This window comes from Athalia rosae, chromosome 3 (assembly GCF_917208135.1).
Source record: "Athalia rosae chromosome 3, iyAthRosa1.1, whole genome shotgun sequence".
Classification (NCBI taxonomy): domain Eukaryota; kingdom Metazoa; phylum Arthropoda; class Insecta; order Hymenoptera; family Athaliidae; genus Athalia; species Athalia rosae.
Genome location: NC_064028.1, coordinates 3,892,642 through 3,910,027, shown reverse-complemented (window position 1 = coordinate 3,910,027; position 17,386 = coordinate 3,892,642). Strand labels below are relative to the sequence as shown.

The following is a 17,386-nucleotide window of genomic DNA, read 5'->3' as shown; positions in this document are numbered from 1 at the left end:
CGGCTATTATCAACAATCCAATGGATGGTACAAGATGTGGAAGATGAACGACTCGTCGACCTGCAAATTGGAAGTCATCGTCTATACTGTAATGAAAATCTACAAAAATTCTGCAAAGGATTCTTCTTATCGACATATATTGTGGATCTACTGGTACATTTTTACTACGTGCACCAAAAAATCTTGAATTAATATGCCGTATTTGAGTAACAGACAAAAGAATTATATTGGATAAATTTCATTATTTTTAGATCAAGCATATCAAGGATTAGGTGCTTTTTTCTATGTTCCTGATAATATAGCAATTCAAATTATAGCGTTATTCCGATTAACTTAAGATTAACGACGAAATGAAGAAACTGTTATAATGCCCGTTCGACGGTCGCAATTGTGAATGAGAAAAGAAAATAAGACTGTCCTTTACTCTTTTTAGCGATTGCAAAGCAACCTGATCCACCCAGCATCACCTTTATTCAAGTTACCGATAACATAAATATATTGAATATCTATGCCGATAATTACTTTTTATTGTTCTTTCTCCCTGTATAATCAAATGTTATCCTGAATCGGTGTTGACGTGTCGATGTTTTTATTCCTGCATACAATGGGGCTAATGTATGCGACATTTTTCGGTGGCATATAGATTCTAATGGCCCACCTTGACTTTCACCGAGATACATCCGAAAAATTCAGCATAATTCTCATGGGCGATCTCGCGGTCGTGGTAAAAAATCGGATCTTCGTTCGCGATCGTTTCCCCACTCCGCTTCCAAGACAACTCACCTCGACGAGACGCGTATCCCGCTATCTCGGTGTACTCTTGAGTCGCGTCCTGGTGTACCGCGTCTCGGAACTTGAAGTACGCGGCAGCCATGGCACCGTTGTCCAGAGGTGTTCTAATTATTTTCTTGACGGTATTTTATCGGGACATTACGATAAAGGGGGAACCTAATTCTACAGGTTTGCAGAAATATTTCTACGCTTTAAACACCTCTGTCGCCAGGAGTACATTTACTTAGTTCAATACGTGATATAATACCGAATATATAAATCTTCGTCAAAAATTCCGGTCCATTTATTTCAATTTTGTTTTCATTCTCCGAGCAGATGAGTACCGTTATTGCTCCAGGCCATGTGTTCCTGGTTCAGCGCCCAAGAAATGCCGATATGATTTTTTCGTCAGTGAACTTGGTAATCTGAACAGGTGAGATATGAAGTGCTTTTAAAACATATCGCGATCGGGTACTTCAATTTTTGAACATTCGGAGACGTTTGTCTGTTTGTGCGCCACACGATATTCAGAGCTGATGTAAGTAACTTGTAGAATTAAAAATATAAGTACATTTACTGCATTCGTCTGTAATTATTTATTGCTACGAATAAAACACGAAGATTCCAATTCCATTACTTTCCGCCGAAGGTCACGGTTGGAAAAATCGGTTTATTGTTAGTGAAACTTTCGACAGCTATTAACTATAGATTAAAATATTCAGCATTAGATTAAAAGTGGTATACCTGCGTAGTTGAAAAAATAGATTTTCGAGAGTAGATTTCTATATATGACTAAAATATTACTCTGCTAATTCCATCATCTTATTCAGTTTATTATCGGAGCTCGATTATCATAACTCACGATTGTATGCACATAGAAGAATTGAGATAAATTGTAACGTAATTAAGACTGTATACCTATTGCGCTTTGCGATTAGTCAGTTTTCGATATCCCAAACAGGTTTTTTGAGATCGCGGCTGATATTTATCATTCTGTTTTTTCTTCATTTTTTCATTTATTCTTTTTCATTTAAAAAAATCCGCAATCACCTATCATTATACCACTCACTCCGGAAAGTGAATTAATAAAACGTGGAGTAATCCCATTTTTGAATATCGAAAGTGCGACGAAACTCGGTCATAAATCAAAGCGATTTCCGAAATGGCGAATTCGCAATTCACATGATTTTAAATCGATGCAGTGGCTGCACATTGCAGCAATGATTATTGTACCACCCACAATTATCAAGGTATGAAACAATTGGACTAGGTCGAAGAAAGCGTTCCTCATATGCTGAGCAGCATCGGTAACAATAATTCAAAACATTCTGCACCGCATGAATAATTTTTTTCCCCCCATCGAACTGCGTTGTATACGCAGTTGTCAATCTCGTGTTCTGAATTTAGTTTGACAACAATCGAGTGTCTGCAATTTAATACTCGGCTGATCACGACGTTTACCTATTCGCAGTGTCTGCTATGCTTCGCCTGGTAACTCCTCCACCCGATCCGATTGTACAGAAGGATTATTCGGAAATGGAGTGCTCGGGATCAACGGGATCACTCCGGGCCCACGAATCGAGGTAATTATGTTCCAGTGTGTGATATTCACAAAGGAGAATTGGATTTCTGAGCTCCAGTCGTAGCAAATTTATCGCGAAACGATACCTAACTCACTTGATGCGTGGAACAGATTTGTCTCGGGGATACTCTGGAAGTGGTCCTCAAAAACGGGCTTGGGACTGCCGAAGTATCCTTGCATTGGCACGGTCTCCTTCAAAAGGGTTCCGCACACATGGACGGCGTTCCTCTGATCACGCAATGTCCAGTATTGCCATTTTCAGTTTTTCATTACGAGATGAAACCTGAAAGTCCTGGTACTCACCTCTACTACGCGCAATCAGGTGAGGCGATCAGAGAATCTGGTGAGGATTGACGCGAGTTTCTACAGTTGTTTTTTTTTCCCTGCGTCAGGTTTTCGCATAGAGTGAATATCGCGGCATGGTCCGTTCTCCAGGGGAGAAATTTTATTTCCTGTGCAGTTAGGGGTGTGCAAAAGCGATGCAAGCGCGACATTCCAGACCGAATTATTGATCAATTCGCATAGGAAAGCTTCGAGTAATTTGCATGCACAGTTGTTTGAAGTTTACGAATTACCGGGCGAGGGGTCTGTGCTGTACAGTCGTTCGACAAAATTTTTGAAGAAATTCCATCATAATTGCTCATTTCTATAATCAACATCGTCACATACCTACTACAAGGACTGAATCCAAAGTTAATCCGAAATTAATCCAAATCTCATTGGATTTCGATTGTCTCTGCATTCAATAATCGTTTGTCCATGGCTACTACTTCATCCCAAATCAGTAGTTTCTCTGTACTTTTTTTTTTTATTCCACCGATTCGGTGTGCCTTTAAATCTCGATTTTATTTTCAAAAAGCCCCGCAGCAAGGTGACGGACTTTACGGGGTGTTGATCGTTCGGGAACCAGGTAGTGATCCGAGTTTAGAGAGGACTTTACTTTTGTCAACCAGACTTCAGGCGCCGCTGACTCAACTTTGGCCAGAAATTTCTACGCCAACGGACCTCTTGGTGAACGGAAGGGTGGGTATACTTTCCATGAATCCGTTCTTCGAAACAGAATTTTTTAAATTCGCTGCACTCATTCCGATAAAAAAAATCTGATCTCTTCCATTTTGGCCTCTTTGTCGCCCAGCAATTTACACCTTCCGTACACCGTTCTCCACCACCCAATTATAGGTATACTTACGGCGATTCAATTTGCATTTTCGACTCCTCAGAAAGATGGACACCGAGTGATCGTCAAAGATAATCGACGGTATTTGATGCGTCTGATCAATGCAAATGCAATCGCCTGCCCCGTCTCATTGTCAGTAGCTGCTCACAAACTTTCGGTGATCGCTGTGGACGGGGAAAAAGTTGAAAGCCAAACTCCCGCGTCTCACGTTGTTCTATTTCCTGGTGAGTAGCATTTTCATGTATGTACTTTAGGCTTTTATGGGCACCAAAGCACCGGCTATGGGCAGTTTTGTCATAGTTTTATAAAAAAAAAAAGTAGGAATACGCATTTGAACGCCGGTAATAAATGTGCGTGCGCATCTGAGTGAGTTGAGAGTACAGAGTAGATTGCAGTATGATATAAAAAAAATAAGGAGGTGGTGCTCACGAGGAGGACATCGGGTCGGCTCGTGAAAAATCATTAAAACGTGGACCGCCGGCTTCGCTTCATATAGCGATCGGATTCTGAACATCCAGCATTCGTTCGAACGTCTTCTGCCGCATGTGTTCTAAGGAGGCTGAAAAATCCTCCAACCTGAAGAAAACTTAGCGATCGCTTCTGAAAAATCGCTCGGAAATCGGTAAATCATTCGTGATCCGGAGGCAGCGGATGCAGTACGCTCTAGGCCTCTGGGATTTCTTTGGGAACGTAGAAGGTCGCGAAATGGAATGGACGAGGGACAAGACCTTGGAACTCCTGCATTCTTATCAACAGAGGAGAGTCCTTTGGGATTGGAGCGCCAGGGGATATCGCGATAGGAACAGGAGGCGGCGAGCTATACAGGAGCTCGCCGAAATTTTGCAATGCAACACGCTAGAGATAGAGAAGAAAATAACGAATTTGAAGTGTCAGTATTCCCGCGAAGTCCACAAGATTCAAAACAGTCGTAACGTCGCCACCGGACCCGAGGATATCTACGTCTCCAAGTGGTTCGCTTTCGAGGCCATGCAGTTTCTGCAATTCGGTACGCGACGGTACAGCAAACGGAAAAAGGTAAGTTCGTTTTATCGTCCATCGAATACTCCATAGTTTTACCGGTTGATTCGTACGATTTCGTTCGATTCTCCAATTTTGTCTTGCGACTGTTCTTCGTACGTCGTCCGAACATCGTTACAGAGTGTCGCGAGCGAACGATCCGTTCCGTGACAAACCGGTTCATATTTTTTGAGTCGGTATACTATTGTACGGAAAGGACGAGATAAATGACGAATTCCGCGACAAGGTCCGTGGCAGCTAAACTGGTTCGCTGCGATACTGTCGTTTCGCAGGGAAAAAAACGAGGAGCGGCAATACGAAAATCGAAGCGCAGATCAATCATCAATATAATTGACGAAGGAATTTTTACAGAAGGTCGATCAGCTGCTGCTGATGGAAGAAGAGGAGTACATAGTGAGCGATATCGATCCCGAAAGCATAGCATTCCGCTATTGTAACGACGGTACGAATGGATCGGCAACTGGTTCTGTGACGAACGTGTCGCTCGTTAAGGACGCCGAGGAGCCCCTCACATCGAGTAGGATAAAAATTGAGGAGAGGCTCGGCGGGCTTTCCAAAATGGACGAGAGGTCCTTGGACAGGGACGTCGACGAGGCGGAGGCGGAGGCGAGAGCCGAAAACGAAGCGACGCATTGGCGATTTCGGGAAGAATTCGTCAAGTTTGGAGAGAGCATCGCCGATCAGTTGGCACGGGTACCCGATCCCTATTCCAGATCCGTTGCAAAACTGAGGATCAATCAGATCCTGTTCGAAGCCGAGATCGGTGTTTACGCGCAGACCGGATCTTGAACGAAACGGCCGATTGATTTCGAAAAAACTGATGACCACGATTTTTCCTTTATCTACGCTGAACGTTTGCCGAATACGAAGTGCACTGAGAGAACGAAGAATGATTAGTTAGCGGGCTAGGGTAAAATTGAATCGATAACATTTTTGTAGAAAGTACTTTACACATGTACATATACCTATATGTAGGTACGCTCTAAACAGAGCCTGCCAATTTTTATAATCATTTGTACTTTTCTGGTAAATAAACATTTTGTTATACGATCATTCTAAAATGTGAATCATTATTATTGCACCCTGATGTTCGATTATACTTTTTTCGAAAAAATATATCAATCAACGCACTCTAAATTGAACTAATCATTGCAGGCGAGAGGTTCGATTTGATCTTAGAAACGAATCAGCCACCCGACCGGTACCAAATTCTTGTCCAAGGTATGGAAAACTGTCGGGATCTGATTCATATGGCGTCACTGGATTACGAAGATTCTTCTCACAAAGGATCCACAAAAATTGAAGCCCTCCAGTTATCGAGCGACGATATCGTTTCTCTGGAAAAGGGTCACAGCTGCAACGAAGTTTCGAAGAATGTGATCTGTTCGTCGGACACGAAGGGATTCGTTGATAAATCCATCGAAGAAGAGCCCGCAGAGACCGTCTATTTTTCATTCGACGTCAATACCATCGGCGACGTGACGGACGAGATGACGGATTTCAAATATAACATCGAAGGGTTTACTCACTACCCTACGTATCTGAGTAAGTCAGCCGAGTGTTTCTTTTTTTCTTTCTTTTTTTGCATTTCACTCGCTCGTTGGATTGATTGTATTATTTTATGATTTTGCAGGTATGGCGTTGGCGGAAGCGAAGGTGACACAGATCAACGGCATGTCCTTCAAGTATCCTCCATCGCCCATCCTGAGTCACCCGGAAAATACTCCCGAGGATATTCTTTGCTCTCTCGAAGAAAAATCGGAATTTTGTAAGAACACACCACGGTTTTGCGAGTGCTTGCAGATCCTCGATGTTCCTGTCAACGAAACCGTCGAATTGGTCATCGTGGATGAAGGTGAAATAAACGAATATAGAACGTCGTTTTACTTTGCGGACGACGAAGTACGGCTTCTTCCTTCAATTATTTGTCAATAAAATGAAATTTTCAATAATTTCAGGTTTCGGTAGTAATTCTTCCGTGACTTTTCATGCGCACGGATACCGAGTGAGTCTGGTTGGAGTCGGCAGCTTGAATAAGCCGGTGACCAAAGCGGAAATTAAGGATCTGGATTTGGGTCGATCCTTGCCGCGGAACCTCGTTAATCCCCCTAAAAAGGATACATTCACAGTTCCTAACAAGGGATACGCCATCATTCGGTTCAGGACTGATAATTTGGGTAGGTTCACGTCGTTATCAACGCGATGAAAAATTATCCCATTGAAATCATTGAAAACAATCCCGATCGGAGATAACGCGCGAATTCTCTGATTGGTGGTAGGACTTGTTAAAAAAAAGAATTTATCGTCTCTAAAGGTTATTGGCTATGGGAAGCCCGGAGCACCGGAACGTCGCCGACGACCTCGAGTCCCGGGATGCAATTTCTGATGCAAGTTGGTTCTCGGGAAAATATGCCGACGGTACCAATAAATTTTCCGTCCTGCGGGAACAACAAAAGACCTGACATGATATTTGAAAATAATTGACGCCCTCACGTACGTCGATTATCCCAGATGTTCTGCACTTGTTCGTAAATCCGTATATTTATTATTTTATTTATTGTATTTATAAGAATTAGATTTGTATTGAAAAAAACTTTCCCCGACTGATTCATCAATCCCCGATTCGTCAAATTGTTGACTTTTGACCGAATGGTGTGCAATTGCATAATTTCGGGCCTTTTGATTATTTTCAATCATTAAAAATCTCCTAGAAATTCAGCGTTACTCTGTAATGTCTGTTCGATTTTATGACGATGCAACTTGGAAGAAAAAATGATCAAATACAAATCGACTGTGGAAATTCAGGTACTAATTATACGATGCTCGGAATGTACAGTCTAGCGCTGGACCGGCTGTGATTCCACAAAGTATAAGTGGATCAAGGTTGAGGGATTGTTAGAATCTGGTTCAGTCGTTGCTGAGAGTACAATCCATCGGGCTGCACATTACGCTCAAAGTTGATGGGCGTGGCCATATTAGGTAACTTTTGCAGTCCATGGAGAAAGTGGCCGACTGGGCCTGGAGGCATCAGCATCGGCATTGGTATCGGGATCCGTTTGGCCAAGTTGCCTGTCGCGTGTACATTGTATATGTTGGTGGTGAACTCTGTGCGTCGCCGATTAGTCTAATCATTACAATCATTGTGCTCAGATTTTGCGCTGTCAAATCACAATTGAGAGCTGCGAAACCACTGTTAATTTAAGAACGGAACATATATGGCGATGGTCAAAAACAATTTAAAGAACTATATTAATCGCTGTTCGATTTGTTTATGTTTGTAATCTGTATTATGCTTTGCAGACTTCCTAGATCGGCATTATTTATATGGAAATCGTCGAAATATTCGAATTCCTCAATTTACCAGCGAGCCCGAACTTTGCTGCAGTCAGGTAGCCAGGGGCGCGCGGTTTGTTGTGGGGCGTCACCTCTGCTCAGCCCCGAAGGTGACGTCTCACAACAAAGAGCTACGCTGCTGGCTACGCTGACTCCAGCTAAGCTCGGGTTTGCTGGTAAATTGAGGAATTCGAATATTTCGACGCATGCATGGATTGCGACGAATCGAAATGGGTCTACGACTAAAACTAATCGATATGTCTTATAATTTTTCTGCTCCCAACAGCGAATAATTGATGATTACTCGATCGATTGCACGAGTAGATGATTTTGGCTTTCAGATTTGGATTCCTGAGCTGATTAAACGTGAGATTACCCTCGAAAAGGGAAAAAAAAAACCAATTTTTTGGCCCAAAGTGAAGTCGTTCAAAAATATAATGTATTACACTTTTCTCACGTATTTTGACCTCAGGAATCCGAATCTGAAAGAAAAATTCACCTATCTATAAAATTGACCGAGTTATCGCCAATTTTCAGCTTTTTGGGGTCAAAAATAAAAAATTTATTTTTTGGTCTATCTTAATGGAATTTGAGCTCAGAAATCCGAATCCGAAAGAAAAATTGATCTATCTTGAAAAATGACCGAGTTATCTCCGAATTATCGCATTTTTTGGCATAAATTTGAGGATATCTCGAAGGGAAAAAATCGTAGCTCAATTTGGACGACGGATTCGTGTTCCTGAGGTCAAAATACGTGAGAAAAGTGCCATACGATCAATTTTAAAAAATAAAAACTTTTGGTCAAAATTTGAAAAAATCGTAAGGGGTACCCCTTGGAAAAATCTCAAATTTTGACCAAAAATTTTTATTTTTTAAAATTGATCGTATGGCACTTTTCTTATGTATTTTGACCTCAGAAACACGAATCCGCTGTCCAAATTGAGCTACGATTTTTTCCCTTTGAGATATCCTCAAATTTAGGCCAAAAAATGCGATAATTCGGCGATAACTTGGTCATTTTTGCAGATAGATCAATTTCTCTTCCAGATTTGGATTCCTGAGCTCAAATTACATTAATATAGACCAAAAAATCAATTTTTAATTTTTGACCCCAAAAAGCTGAAAATTGGCGATAGCTCAGTCAATTTTAGAGATAGGTCAATTTTTCTTCCAGATTCGGATTCCTGAGGTCAAAATACGTCAGAAAAGCGTATTAAACCCAATTAAAAAGATGATTTATCTTTTGCTCAAAAATCGAATTTTATTTTGGTTCTTCAAAAGTAATCTCACGTATAATCAGCTCAGGAATCCAAATCTGAGAGCCAAAATTATCAACTAACGCAATCAATCGAGGAATCATTAGGTGGAAAAAATTTTTCACTTGATATTTTGAGGTAGCCCACTCGTTTTTTGAATAAATAATTAATCGAGTGGGGCTGTTTTTTACAACAGCAGATCGCTTTTCGTCATCGCGGCGAACTTCATTTTGTGATATTGTTATCATAATCTGAATATTAAAAATCTCCTCCCTCGTATTTGTTTGTGGTACAAGATTTTTTTATTTATACAGAGGGATTATGTACATGGACACCAAACATAGGTACAATCCACACTAATAAAACTTAGTGGTAGTATCCGTGTTGGACGGGGGCGGCGTAGTGGAGGGGGGCAGCGGCGTACTTGGCGACGACGGGGGCAGCGGCGTACTTGGCGACGACGGGGGCGGCGGCGTACTTGGCGACGACGGGTCCGTGGCTGGCGGGTTCCTTTTCAACGACGGCGTTGAATCCGTTGTGGGGGTCGGCGGTGTAGTGGACGACGCGACGGCTGCCGTCGGCCTCGACGAGCGAGTAGCTGCCCTCGACGACGTCACCGTTGCGGGTCTCCTGCTGGCTCTTGGCGTCTCCGGTCAGGCTGTCGTGGACGTCGTAAGAGTAGCTGTACTGGGGGTTGGGGTCGTAGTCGGCGTCGACGGTCTTCACGACGGCCTTTGCCACGGGGGCGGCGTACCCGTAAGCGGGGGCGGCGTGGGCGTAAGCCGGGGCACCGTGGTACGCGAGGGGCGCTGGGGCGAGCACTCCAGCGGAGGCGGCAGCCACGAGGGTGGCGAAAGCGATGAGCTGAAAGTGGAGACAATTGTATTCAAGTATACGACAAGTTGGATGCAACATTGCGGCAATTGAAATGCTTGAGATTTCGTCATTTTTTCCGTACAAGAAAATTCCGAACCGACGCCAGTCGGATATCGAACGATTATTGATTTTGATACTTCTCGGACTCCCTGACTCTATTTTTTTGCATTGAAAACGCTTCTCGGGAAGCATGAAAAGCTCTCGATGTAGCGAGCAATCGGAGAACAGAGAAAAAATGGTAATGAGCCAGGTAAATAATTTTCACCATAAATTATTGGACGGTTTCGACACTATGGCTTTTAACGACCTGCCCTAACGTATGCATACACCTGCGGAGGCGTAGCTGAATCTACTTGCGTACGATAGACGAACCGATCGAAACATTCGATTCGCAAGCTTTTGAAAAGCTCGTGAATTTTTTTCGTAACTCCGCAAAGACCGACTCACCTTGGAAGTCATGTTTACTGGATGTCTTTACCGGTAATACTATTTGAGGGAGGCAACGGTGCCATTATATAGGAATCAGTTTGCCCACTTTCTCCCACCACTCGTTCACCTATTTTGATTATATTTCACTATGTTCTTAACCCTCGTCGCGAAGCCCGCTGAACTGGTACCGCGATTATCTCTATATCTGTAAGGATTATGTGCACGAACACGACCTCGCACACCCTGATCAATCCGATCGCCTTTTTGCCTTGGGGCACAAAGTTTTGCCCTGTACATTGTATCCACATCTGTATCATACCCACAGTATACCCCACGTGTGGGCCGATGTTACATTGTGAATGTATCACGCAATGATCGCGTGTCACTAAAATAGATAATGCAACGCTGAGTTTCGGCACTCGTGGAAGTCCAATGGCGCTGCAGGAGGTCAGGATCACCACGCCGAAACCCTGTCGGAAAAAGGTGATCGCCTGTCGCAACGTCGACAAATTAATCGGACGTTCCACGCCCGCCCTGCAATCGAAAGAGAACGATGTCATCGTCTCCGAATCTCGGTATTTCCCGATGACCTTTCTCGTCGCAAGCAAGTTCGGAGGGATGTAAATCGTTCGGGTAGCTTACCGCGAGCATCGAAAGAAAAATGGGGGAAACTATGAAACGATATCGTAATATCGGTTGGGTGCGTACTTTGTACGAGTTCTGTTTAAACGTATAACACGTCAGCGACACGCGACGTATACGTTATGCAATTTTGAAGTAAATCAATAACGGACAAACGAAAATACCGAACGATCGCTTAGCCATAAGTCAAATAGTCGGTTACAAAGCCGGGGTAATTAATTCCGTGACGTAACGCGGTCATATCTTACTTGGTACCGCTGAGCAATTTGGTCTACTTTCGTAAGTACCGAATACACGGCTTATTGCGTAACGGCAAAACTCAAAACGAATCGATCCGCACCCGGGGCCATACGCTCCGCTTTCTTTCGGTGCTTAACGGATCCCGCGGGGGGAACGAATGTCTGGGGAATCGGGCGTGACACGGGAGTGGGAATACGATCAGCTGTTAACCGGAGGTCTGTACCGGAGATTACGATCGGCGGCAATGTGCGCGCCGTAGGTTGTTACATGACTTGGAATTACGAAGGACCCAAGGCCGTTGGGTGGCGCGTGAATTTTTCAAACTCAATCGAAGCACCTTGAGGTGAATTATACTTGTGCAGGTTCGATGGCGAGGCAGAAGTAGCGGACGATCGGATCGTTCCGAAGTTCTCGGTCAACTCTTCGACCGATGTATTTAGATCGTCGTACTGCAGGGGAGTCGAAAAACTGGTCGCCGAATTTTTGTCACTCACAATCAGTCGCTACGATTGCGAGGGTTTGGCGAGTCGAGAGTAATAATTAGCTCAGTTCCGGGAATCATCGTGATCCTTGATTTGATGGCTCATTGTGCTCTGCAAGAATGAGCCCGGGTCGTTTCATGAACGTTCAACAAAAATGTAACTCGAGGAAACGACGCCGGAAAAGAGTATAAGAAAACGCTGAAAAATGAGAATTCGATGATCGAGCTCTACCATCGAGAAAGAATCCGTTGACTGAATCAAGTTCCGCATTATTCTGCTTCGAGAAGCGAAAAATTGGCGATAACTTAATCAATTTCGAAGATGGATTACTTAATTGGCTTCCAGATTCGACTTTCTTAGCTCAAAGTACGTAGGACCATAGATATGACTATCCAATGAACTCCATCAAAGAAAGCTGATTTGTGATCACGAAATTGCAAAAAAACCAAAGACAATAGTCTAGTTAGTATTCTCGCGTTACTCGGAGGGAAAAACAAGAATTGTTTTTCAACCCTTCGAGAGACTTTTTCCCAACAGTTCTCGACTCCAACAAAATATCGCCACTAATTGTAAAATGAATCGTCAATTTTCTACAGGGGTGACAAAGTAATCTTCGCAAGACATCGCAATCAATTTCGTTGTAAAGAGGGTTTATTTTTACTAAAATAAATAAATATGATCACACAATACGCGATCGCTGATCATGTCGAATATTTAGTGTTGGTATCCGTAGCTGGGGGCGGAGTAGCTGACGTGGGCAGCGGGGGCGGCGTAATGAAGAGGAGCTGCGTATTTGGCAACGGGAACGGAGTACTTGGCGACAACGGGGGCAGCTACCTTGACGGCGTGGGGTGCGGCGTAGTGTACGGGGGCGGTGGCGTACTTGGCGTAGTGTACGGGGGCGGGGGCGTACTTGGCGACAACGGGTCCGTGACTCGCTGCTTCCTTTTGTACCACGGCGTTGAATCCGTTGTGGGGGTCGGCGGTGTAGTGGACGACGCGACGGCTGCCGTCGGCCTCGACGAGGGAGTAGCTGCCCTCGACGACGTCACCGTGGCGGGTCTCCTGCTGGCTCTTGATGTCCCCGGTGTGTTCGTCGTGGACGTCGTAAGAGTAGCTGTACTGGGGGTTGGGGTCGTAGTCGGCGTCGATGGTCTTCACGACGGCCTTAGCGACGGGGGCGGCGTATCCGTAAGCGGGGGCGGCGTGGGCGTAAGCCGGGGCACCGTGGTAGGCAAGCGGTGCTGGAGCGAGTACTCCGGCGTTGGCGACAGCCACGAGGGCGGCGAGAGCGACGAGCTGAAATTAGTAAAAATTCGTTTTGAATTATCGTTAACCGGTGAGATCGGAGTGTCGCCGCCGATCCGGGGTGAAAATCGTTTTCGATGAACCCAGAAAAATCGTGGAAACCGAATCGGATGGTATCTCTCACCTTGAAGGCCATGTTGAACGAATGATTCGAGTTGGATCAAGTGATACTGTGGCACCAGCTACACCACCTTTTATACCCGTCGAAAACGAAACTGTCTAATGGTCTTCCGTTCCCCCACCAAAAATGAAATTCTTACTCCAGGTACCGGTCCGTTCGTCCGGCGCCCCCCAATCGTATCTACGCGTTTTCGGTAGCGGTTGACAGACACGAGAGGCTCGTTATACCCGCGACCGCTCACCAGGACACGCGAACGTAGGTGTTAAAAAATTACACGTGGGTCCGGACCGATTTATTATTTTTTTTTTTCTCTTCGATCCAAACGACAATGTCGAACCGAATGCATAATTAATCTCGAGTTTAGATTTTTACGTAATGCAAGCTTTGATCGCCTTGTATAATTCCCGGTCGACCAGATCCACAGCATTATGCAGGGTACTCGTATGAGGTTCCAAACACCCGAATTTTCAGCGGATTTTCCCAGTCGGTTTTAGGGCCGCAATTTCCAAGTCCGGGAAAAACGATGGCGTACGGGATGCGTCGATTGGGGGGCACGGCGATGGCAGATTTTTATCAAACGTACAAGAGACGCGATACAAGCCCAATCGATTTCAGCAACGTAATCGTTTGTCGTTTCTCCACCGGGTACAACCGTCAATCAATTATTTGGCTTCGTACGTTCGAATAATTGGGCAACCATATAATTCGTAACCGTTACACAGTTGCCTTGGATACTTTTCCTCAATCTTTGATCTACATCTGGACCCACACCTATAACCGCGTCGCACCGAGATTGTACGGTGCAAAAATTTCGCCTCAACGTTACGCGCAGCTAATCAAGATATTTTTGTGGTAAAATTTTAGATCCAACAACGATTTTCGCACTACCCTTCGGAAGCGCAATTGGGTGGAAAAGTAATTATAAACGAGATCGTTCGACCAATGAAATCCGTTCAGTCCGATCGATCGCACTTGAAATCGTTACGGGTGGCGAAAAATATTTCGACAGATTATTCCGTACGGTTTATTATCAACGCTCACGCTTCAATCTCCTTATTGGCCTCAGTTTGATCGAGTATTTTTACCCACCAGTGAATTGGTGTAGCTAATTGTTGGGTGCGAGACGATGTAATTCCGACGTTACGAACAGCGTTACGAACCATACCTACGTATAAAACGAGTGCGCGGTGGTGTATTAGGTATGTGGAGCAAGTGCAAATGTCAATTTTGTCGAATAGCCGCGGGGTGCATTGTATAATTCAAAATCCGTTCGGAGCATTGGGAACGCAAAAGGCGGTCCCGGGCGCTCGATCTAAGGGGGGCCAGGTATAAAAACGAACTCGATTTAGCCGCTATCACTATCGAACAGTCATTCAACCGACTAACTCGCCATGGCTTTCAAAGTAAGCTATAAAATTCCCTAACGTCAAACGCCAACATTCCAACATTTTTCCAACCGCATCCCATTCGAGGCAAACTTTTCCGTCCATGTCCTCGAACAGTTGATTATTTAGTCGACCGGAAACCTCGACATCACCATCAATTATTTAATTAAAAAACGAATACCGTTGATTTTTCAGCTCATCGCTTTCGCCACCCTCGTGGCTGCCGCCTCCGCTGGAGTACTCGCCCCAGCGCCCCTCGCGTACCACGGTGCCCCGGCTTACGCCCACGCCGCCCCCGCTTACGGATACGCCGCCCCCGTCGCTAAGGCCGTCGTGAAGACCGTCGACGCCGACTACGACCCCAACCCCCAGTACAGCTACTCTTACGACGTCCACGACAGCCTGACCGGAGACGCCAAGAGCCAGCAGGAGACCCGCAACGGTGACGTCGTCGAGGGCAGCTACTCCCTCGTCGAGGCCGACGGCAGCCGTCGCGTCGTCCACTACACCGCCGACCCCCACAACGGATTCAACGCCGTCGTTGAAAAGGAACCCGCCACCCACGGACCCGTCGTCGCCAAGTACGCCGCCGCCCCCGTCGTCGCCAAGTACGCCGCTGCCCCCGTCGTCGCCAAGTACGCCGCCGCCCCCCTCCACTACGCCGCCCCCGTCCAACACGGATACTACCACTAAATTAGATCGTTAGAAGTACACCCATATTTATTTCAAATATAAATTATTTAGACTATTCGAGCGACTCGTCTATTTGCCTGATCGCATCCCGTTGCCACAAAGATACCCGAATAACGACGGCGAACCTTGCGACGAAAGATGGTTGGTGCTGAAAATCAAGAGGAGTTTCTCGATGAATGCTCGCTGGATCGAACAACTCTCTAGATTGATCGCCGAGAGTAAGGAGAGTTGAATTATTCCGACGTCGATTGAATGAAAACAACCCCAGTTCAATTTCGTGGGCAATTAATTTAATGTTCCGTCTGTAACAGGACTTACATTCATCTACACTTGCTAAAAGAATACTATCAATTCATCCCCTTGCAACACGCTGTAGGTACATGATACCGTAATACATTGCTAACCGTGGGCACATAGGATTTTCACCCCAAGTTTCATCGTTTACAAAAGCTTCTCTCGCGACAAACGCATCGTACAATATACTAAAATCATCGTCGTTCCTCGAAACCTCGTTGCGCAATCAAAATCACCGGTAATTTGGTTAAAAAAAAGTCGTTTATTTCAATCATCGAATAAATAGTTAGTTAGTTCCAAAGGTCGAGATCACTTAGTGTTGATATCCGTTGAATGCCTGGGCGTCGTAGGGGCCATGGGGTGTCGACGCCGCGAATCCGGTGTGCTCGGCGGCGGTGGGAAATCCCTGGGGAGCGTGCGTCACGGGATTTCCGTATTTTCCGTTCGCAACGTTCGGCGTGTAGTTCTCGGGGGTCGCCGGCGAACGGGGGACACCCTCCTTGTGGACGACGGCGTTGAATCCGTTCTGGGGGTCGGCCGTGTATTCCACTATGCGTCGGGTGCCGTCGGCCTCGACGAGCGAGTAACTTCCCTCCACCACGTCACCTCGTCGCGTCTCCTGCTGGCTCTTGATGTCCCCGGTCTGTTCGTCGTGTACGTTGTAAGAGTAGCTGTACTCAGGGTTGGGGTCGTAGTCGGCGTCGACGTTCTTCTGGACCTGCTCGTTCTTCGCGACCGGGGTGTTGTAGGAGATCGGCGATTGCGTGTAACTCTGAACCGCGTGGACGTAGACGGGCGGGTTCGTTCTGTGACCGGAAACGGTGGGGTGTCCGTAGCCGGGGGTGGTCTGGACGTAATCGCCGGTGGAATGAGCGAAGCCGGATTGAACGGGACGAGCGTAGTTAGCGGGAATCGGGTTGTAACCGGACGAACCGGGGTTCCGAACGAAGTCACTTCCCGGCTGCCCGTAGCTGGGGGTGGTTTGGGCGTAATCGCTCGATACGTGGTTGTAACCCGGCGTCGACGAACTGTACTCGTGGGAGACCAGGGAATAACCGGGAGTCGTCGCCCCGTATTCTCCCGAAACGTGAACCGGGTATCCCGGCGTGGTTTGCGCGTACTCGTTGTTGTTGTTGTTGTTGTTGGCGCTGTTACCGTTGTTGTTACCGTTGTTGTTGTTGTTGTTGTTTGCGTGAGCGTAGTCGGGGGTGGTTTGGGCGAACTGGTCGTTGGAGGTGTGGGGGTACTCGGGTGTGGACTGGACGAACTGATCGTTTCCCGAGGGTTGGGAGAATTCACCGCCGGTCTGGCTGTACTCGTTGCTTATGCCGTGGGGGTATTCGGCACCCTGGCCGTACTCGTTGTTGGAGTTCAGGTTGAAGGCGGCTGATCCAACCCGGGAAAGTTCGTTGCCGGCGTGGAGGTAGTCGGGACTGGTTTGAGCGAATTGATCGTTGTTGTTTTCGCCGGCGTATCCGGAAGCACCCTGGTACCCCTGGGGCCCGGACGGGATCAGTCCGGCGCTTGCGGCACCCACGAGCGTGGCGAGAGCTATCAACTGAAATTCGAAAATGAGACGGGACCCGATCGATCGTTGGATTAGTTTTTCGATACTTTCGAACTTACCCCGAAGACCATGATGATGCTATGCTGAGAAAGTACCAAGTGATGTCTTACCGTAATTGCGCTACGTTTATATACCAGCGCGACTCAGCCCCCTCTCAGCCCCTGACCGCAGAGGACTTTGCAGATAGAATTC

The 17,386-nt window shown here is 46.0% G+C and overlaps 6 protein-coding genes across 6 annotated transcripts; 3 read left to right on the top strand and 3 right to left on the bottom strand.

The window, feature by feature from the left end:
- Positions 1-778: 778 nt before the first annotated feature.
- LOC105686193 (laccase-2-like) lies at positions 779-7,288 on the top strand. Its single transcript, XM_012400817.3, has 10 exons — positions 779-960; positions 1,108-1,204; positions 2,243-2,354; positions 2,465-2,675; positions 3,213-3,376; positions 3,574-3,754; positions 5,724-6,113; positions 6,202-6,423; positions 6,527-6,745; positions 6,883-7,288. The coding sequence occupies exons 1-10, from the start codon at positions 873-875 to the stop codon at positions 7,050-7,052; spliced, it is 1,854 nt and encodes a 617-aa protein (XP_012256240.2). The 5' UTR covers positions 779-872; the 3' UTR covers positions 7,053-7,288.
- On the top strand, positions 4,030-5,679 carry LOC112694978. Its single transcript, XM_025746784.2, has 2 exons — positions 4,030-4,565; positions 4,920-5,679. Exons 1-2 carry the CDS (start codon positions 4,182-4,184, stop codon positions 5,355-5,357), a joined length of 822 nt encoding a protein of 273 aa, XP_025602569.2. The 5' UTR covers positions 4,030-4,181; the 3' UTR covers positions 5,358-5,679.
- Positions 7,289-9,440: 2,152 nt separating the features above from the next.
- Positions 9,441-10,639, bottom strand: LOC112694980 (larval cuticle protein A2B-like). Its single transcript, XM_025746794.2, has 2 exons — positions 10,481-10,639; positions 9,441-10,021 (listed from the first exon to the last, which is right to left on the bottom strand). The coding sequence occupies exons 1-2, from the start codon at positions 10,490-10,492 to the stop codon at positions 9,524-9,526; spliced, it is 510 nt and encodes a 169-aa protein (XP_025602579.2). The 5' UTR covers positions 10,493-10,639; the 3' UTR covers positions 9,441-9,523.
- Positions 10,640-12,459: 1,820 nt separating this feature from the next.
- On the bottom strand, positions 12,460-13,418 carry LOC105686192 (cuticle protein 7-like). Its single transcript, XM_048651723.1, has 2 exons — positions 13,259-13,418; positions 12,460-13,125 (listed from the first exon to the last, which is right to left on the bottom strand). The coding sequence occupies exons 1-2, from the start codon at positions 13,268-13,270 to the stop codon at positions 12,541-12,543; spliced, it is 597 nt and encodes a 198-aa protein (XP_048507680.1). The 5' UTR covers positions 13,271-13,418; the 3' UTR covers positions 12,460-12,540.
- A 1,079-nt stretch (positions 13,419-14,497) lies between these two features.
- On the top strand, positions 14,498-15,388 carry LOC125500163 (larval cuticle protein A2B-like). Its single transcript, XM_048651724.1, has 2 exons — positions 14,498-14,658; positions 14,836-15,388. Exons 1-2 carry the CDS (start codon positions 14,647-14,649, stop codon positions 15,331-15,333), a joined length of 510 nt encoding a protein of 169 aa, XP_048507681.1. The 5' UTR covers positions 14,498-14,646; the 3' UTR covers positions 15,334-15,388.
- Positions 15,389-15,601: 213 nt separating this feature from the next.
- LOC125500161 (GATA zinc finger domain-containing protein 14-like) lies at positions 15,602-17,365 on the bottom strand. The gene is made up of 2 exons (XM_048651713.1): positions 17,254-17,365; positions 15,602-17,185 (listed from the first exon to the last, which is right to left on the bottom strand). The coding sequence occupies exons 1-2, from the start codon at positions 17,263-17,265 to the stop codon at positions 15,941-15,943; spliced, it is 1,257 nt and encodes a 418-aa protein (XP_048507670.1). The 5' UTR covers positions 17,266-17,365; the 3' UTR covers positions 15,602-15,940.
- Between the last annotated feature and the right edge of the window lie 21 nt (positions 17,366-17,386).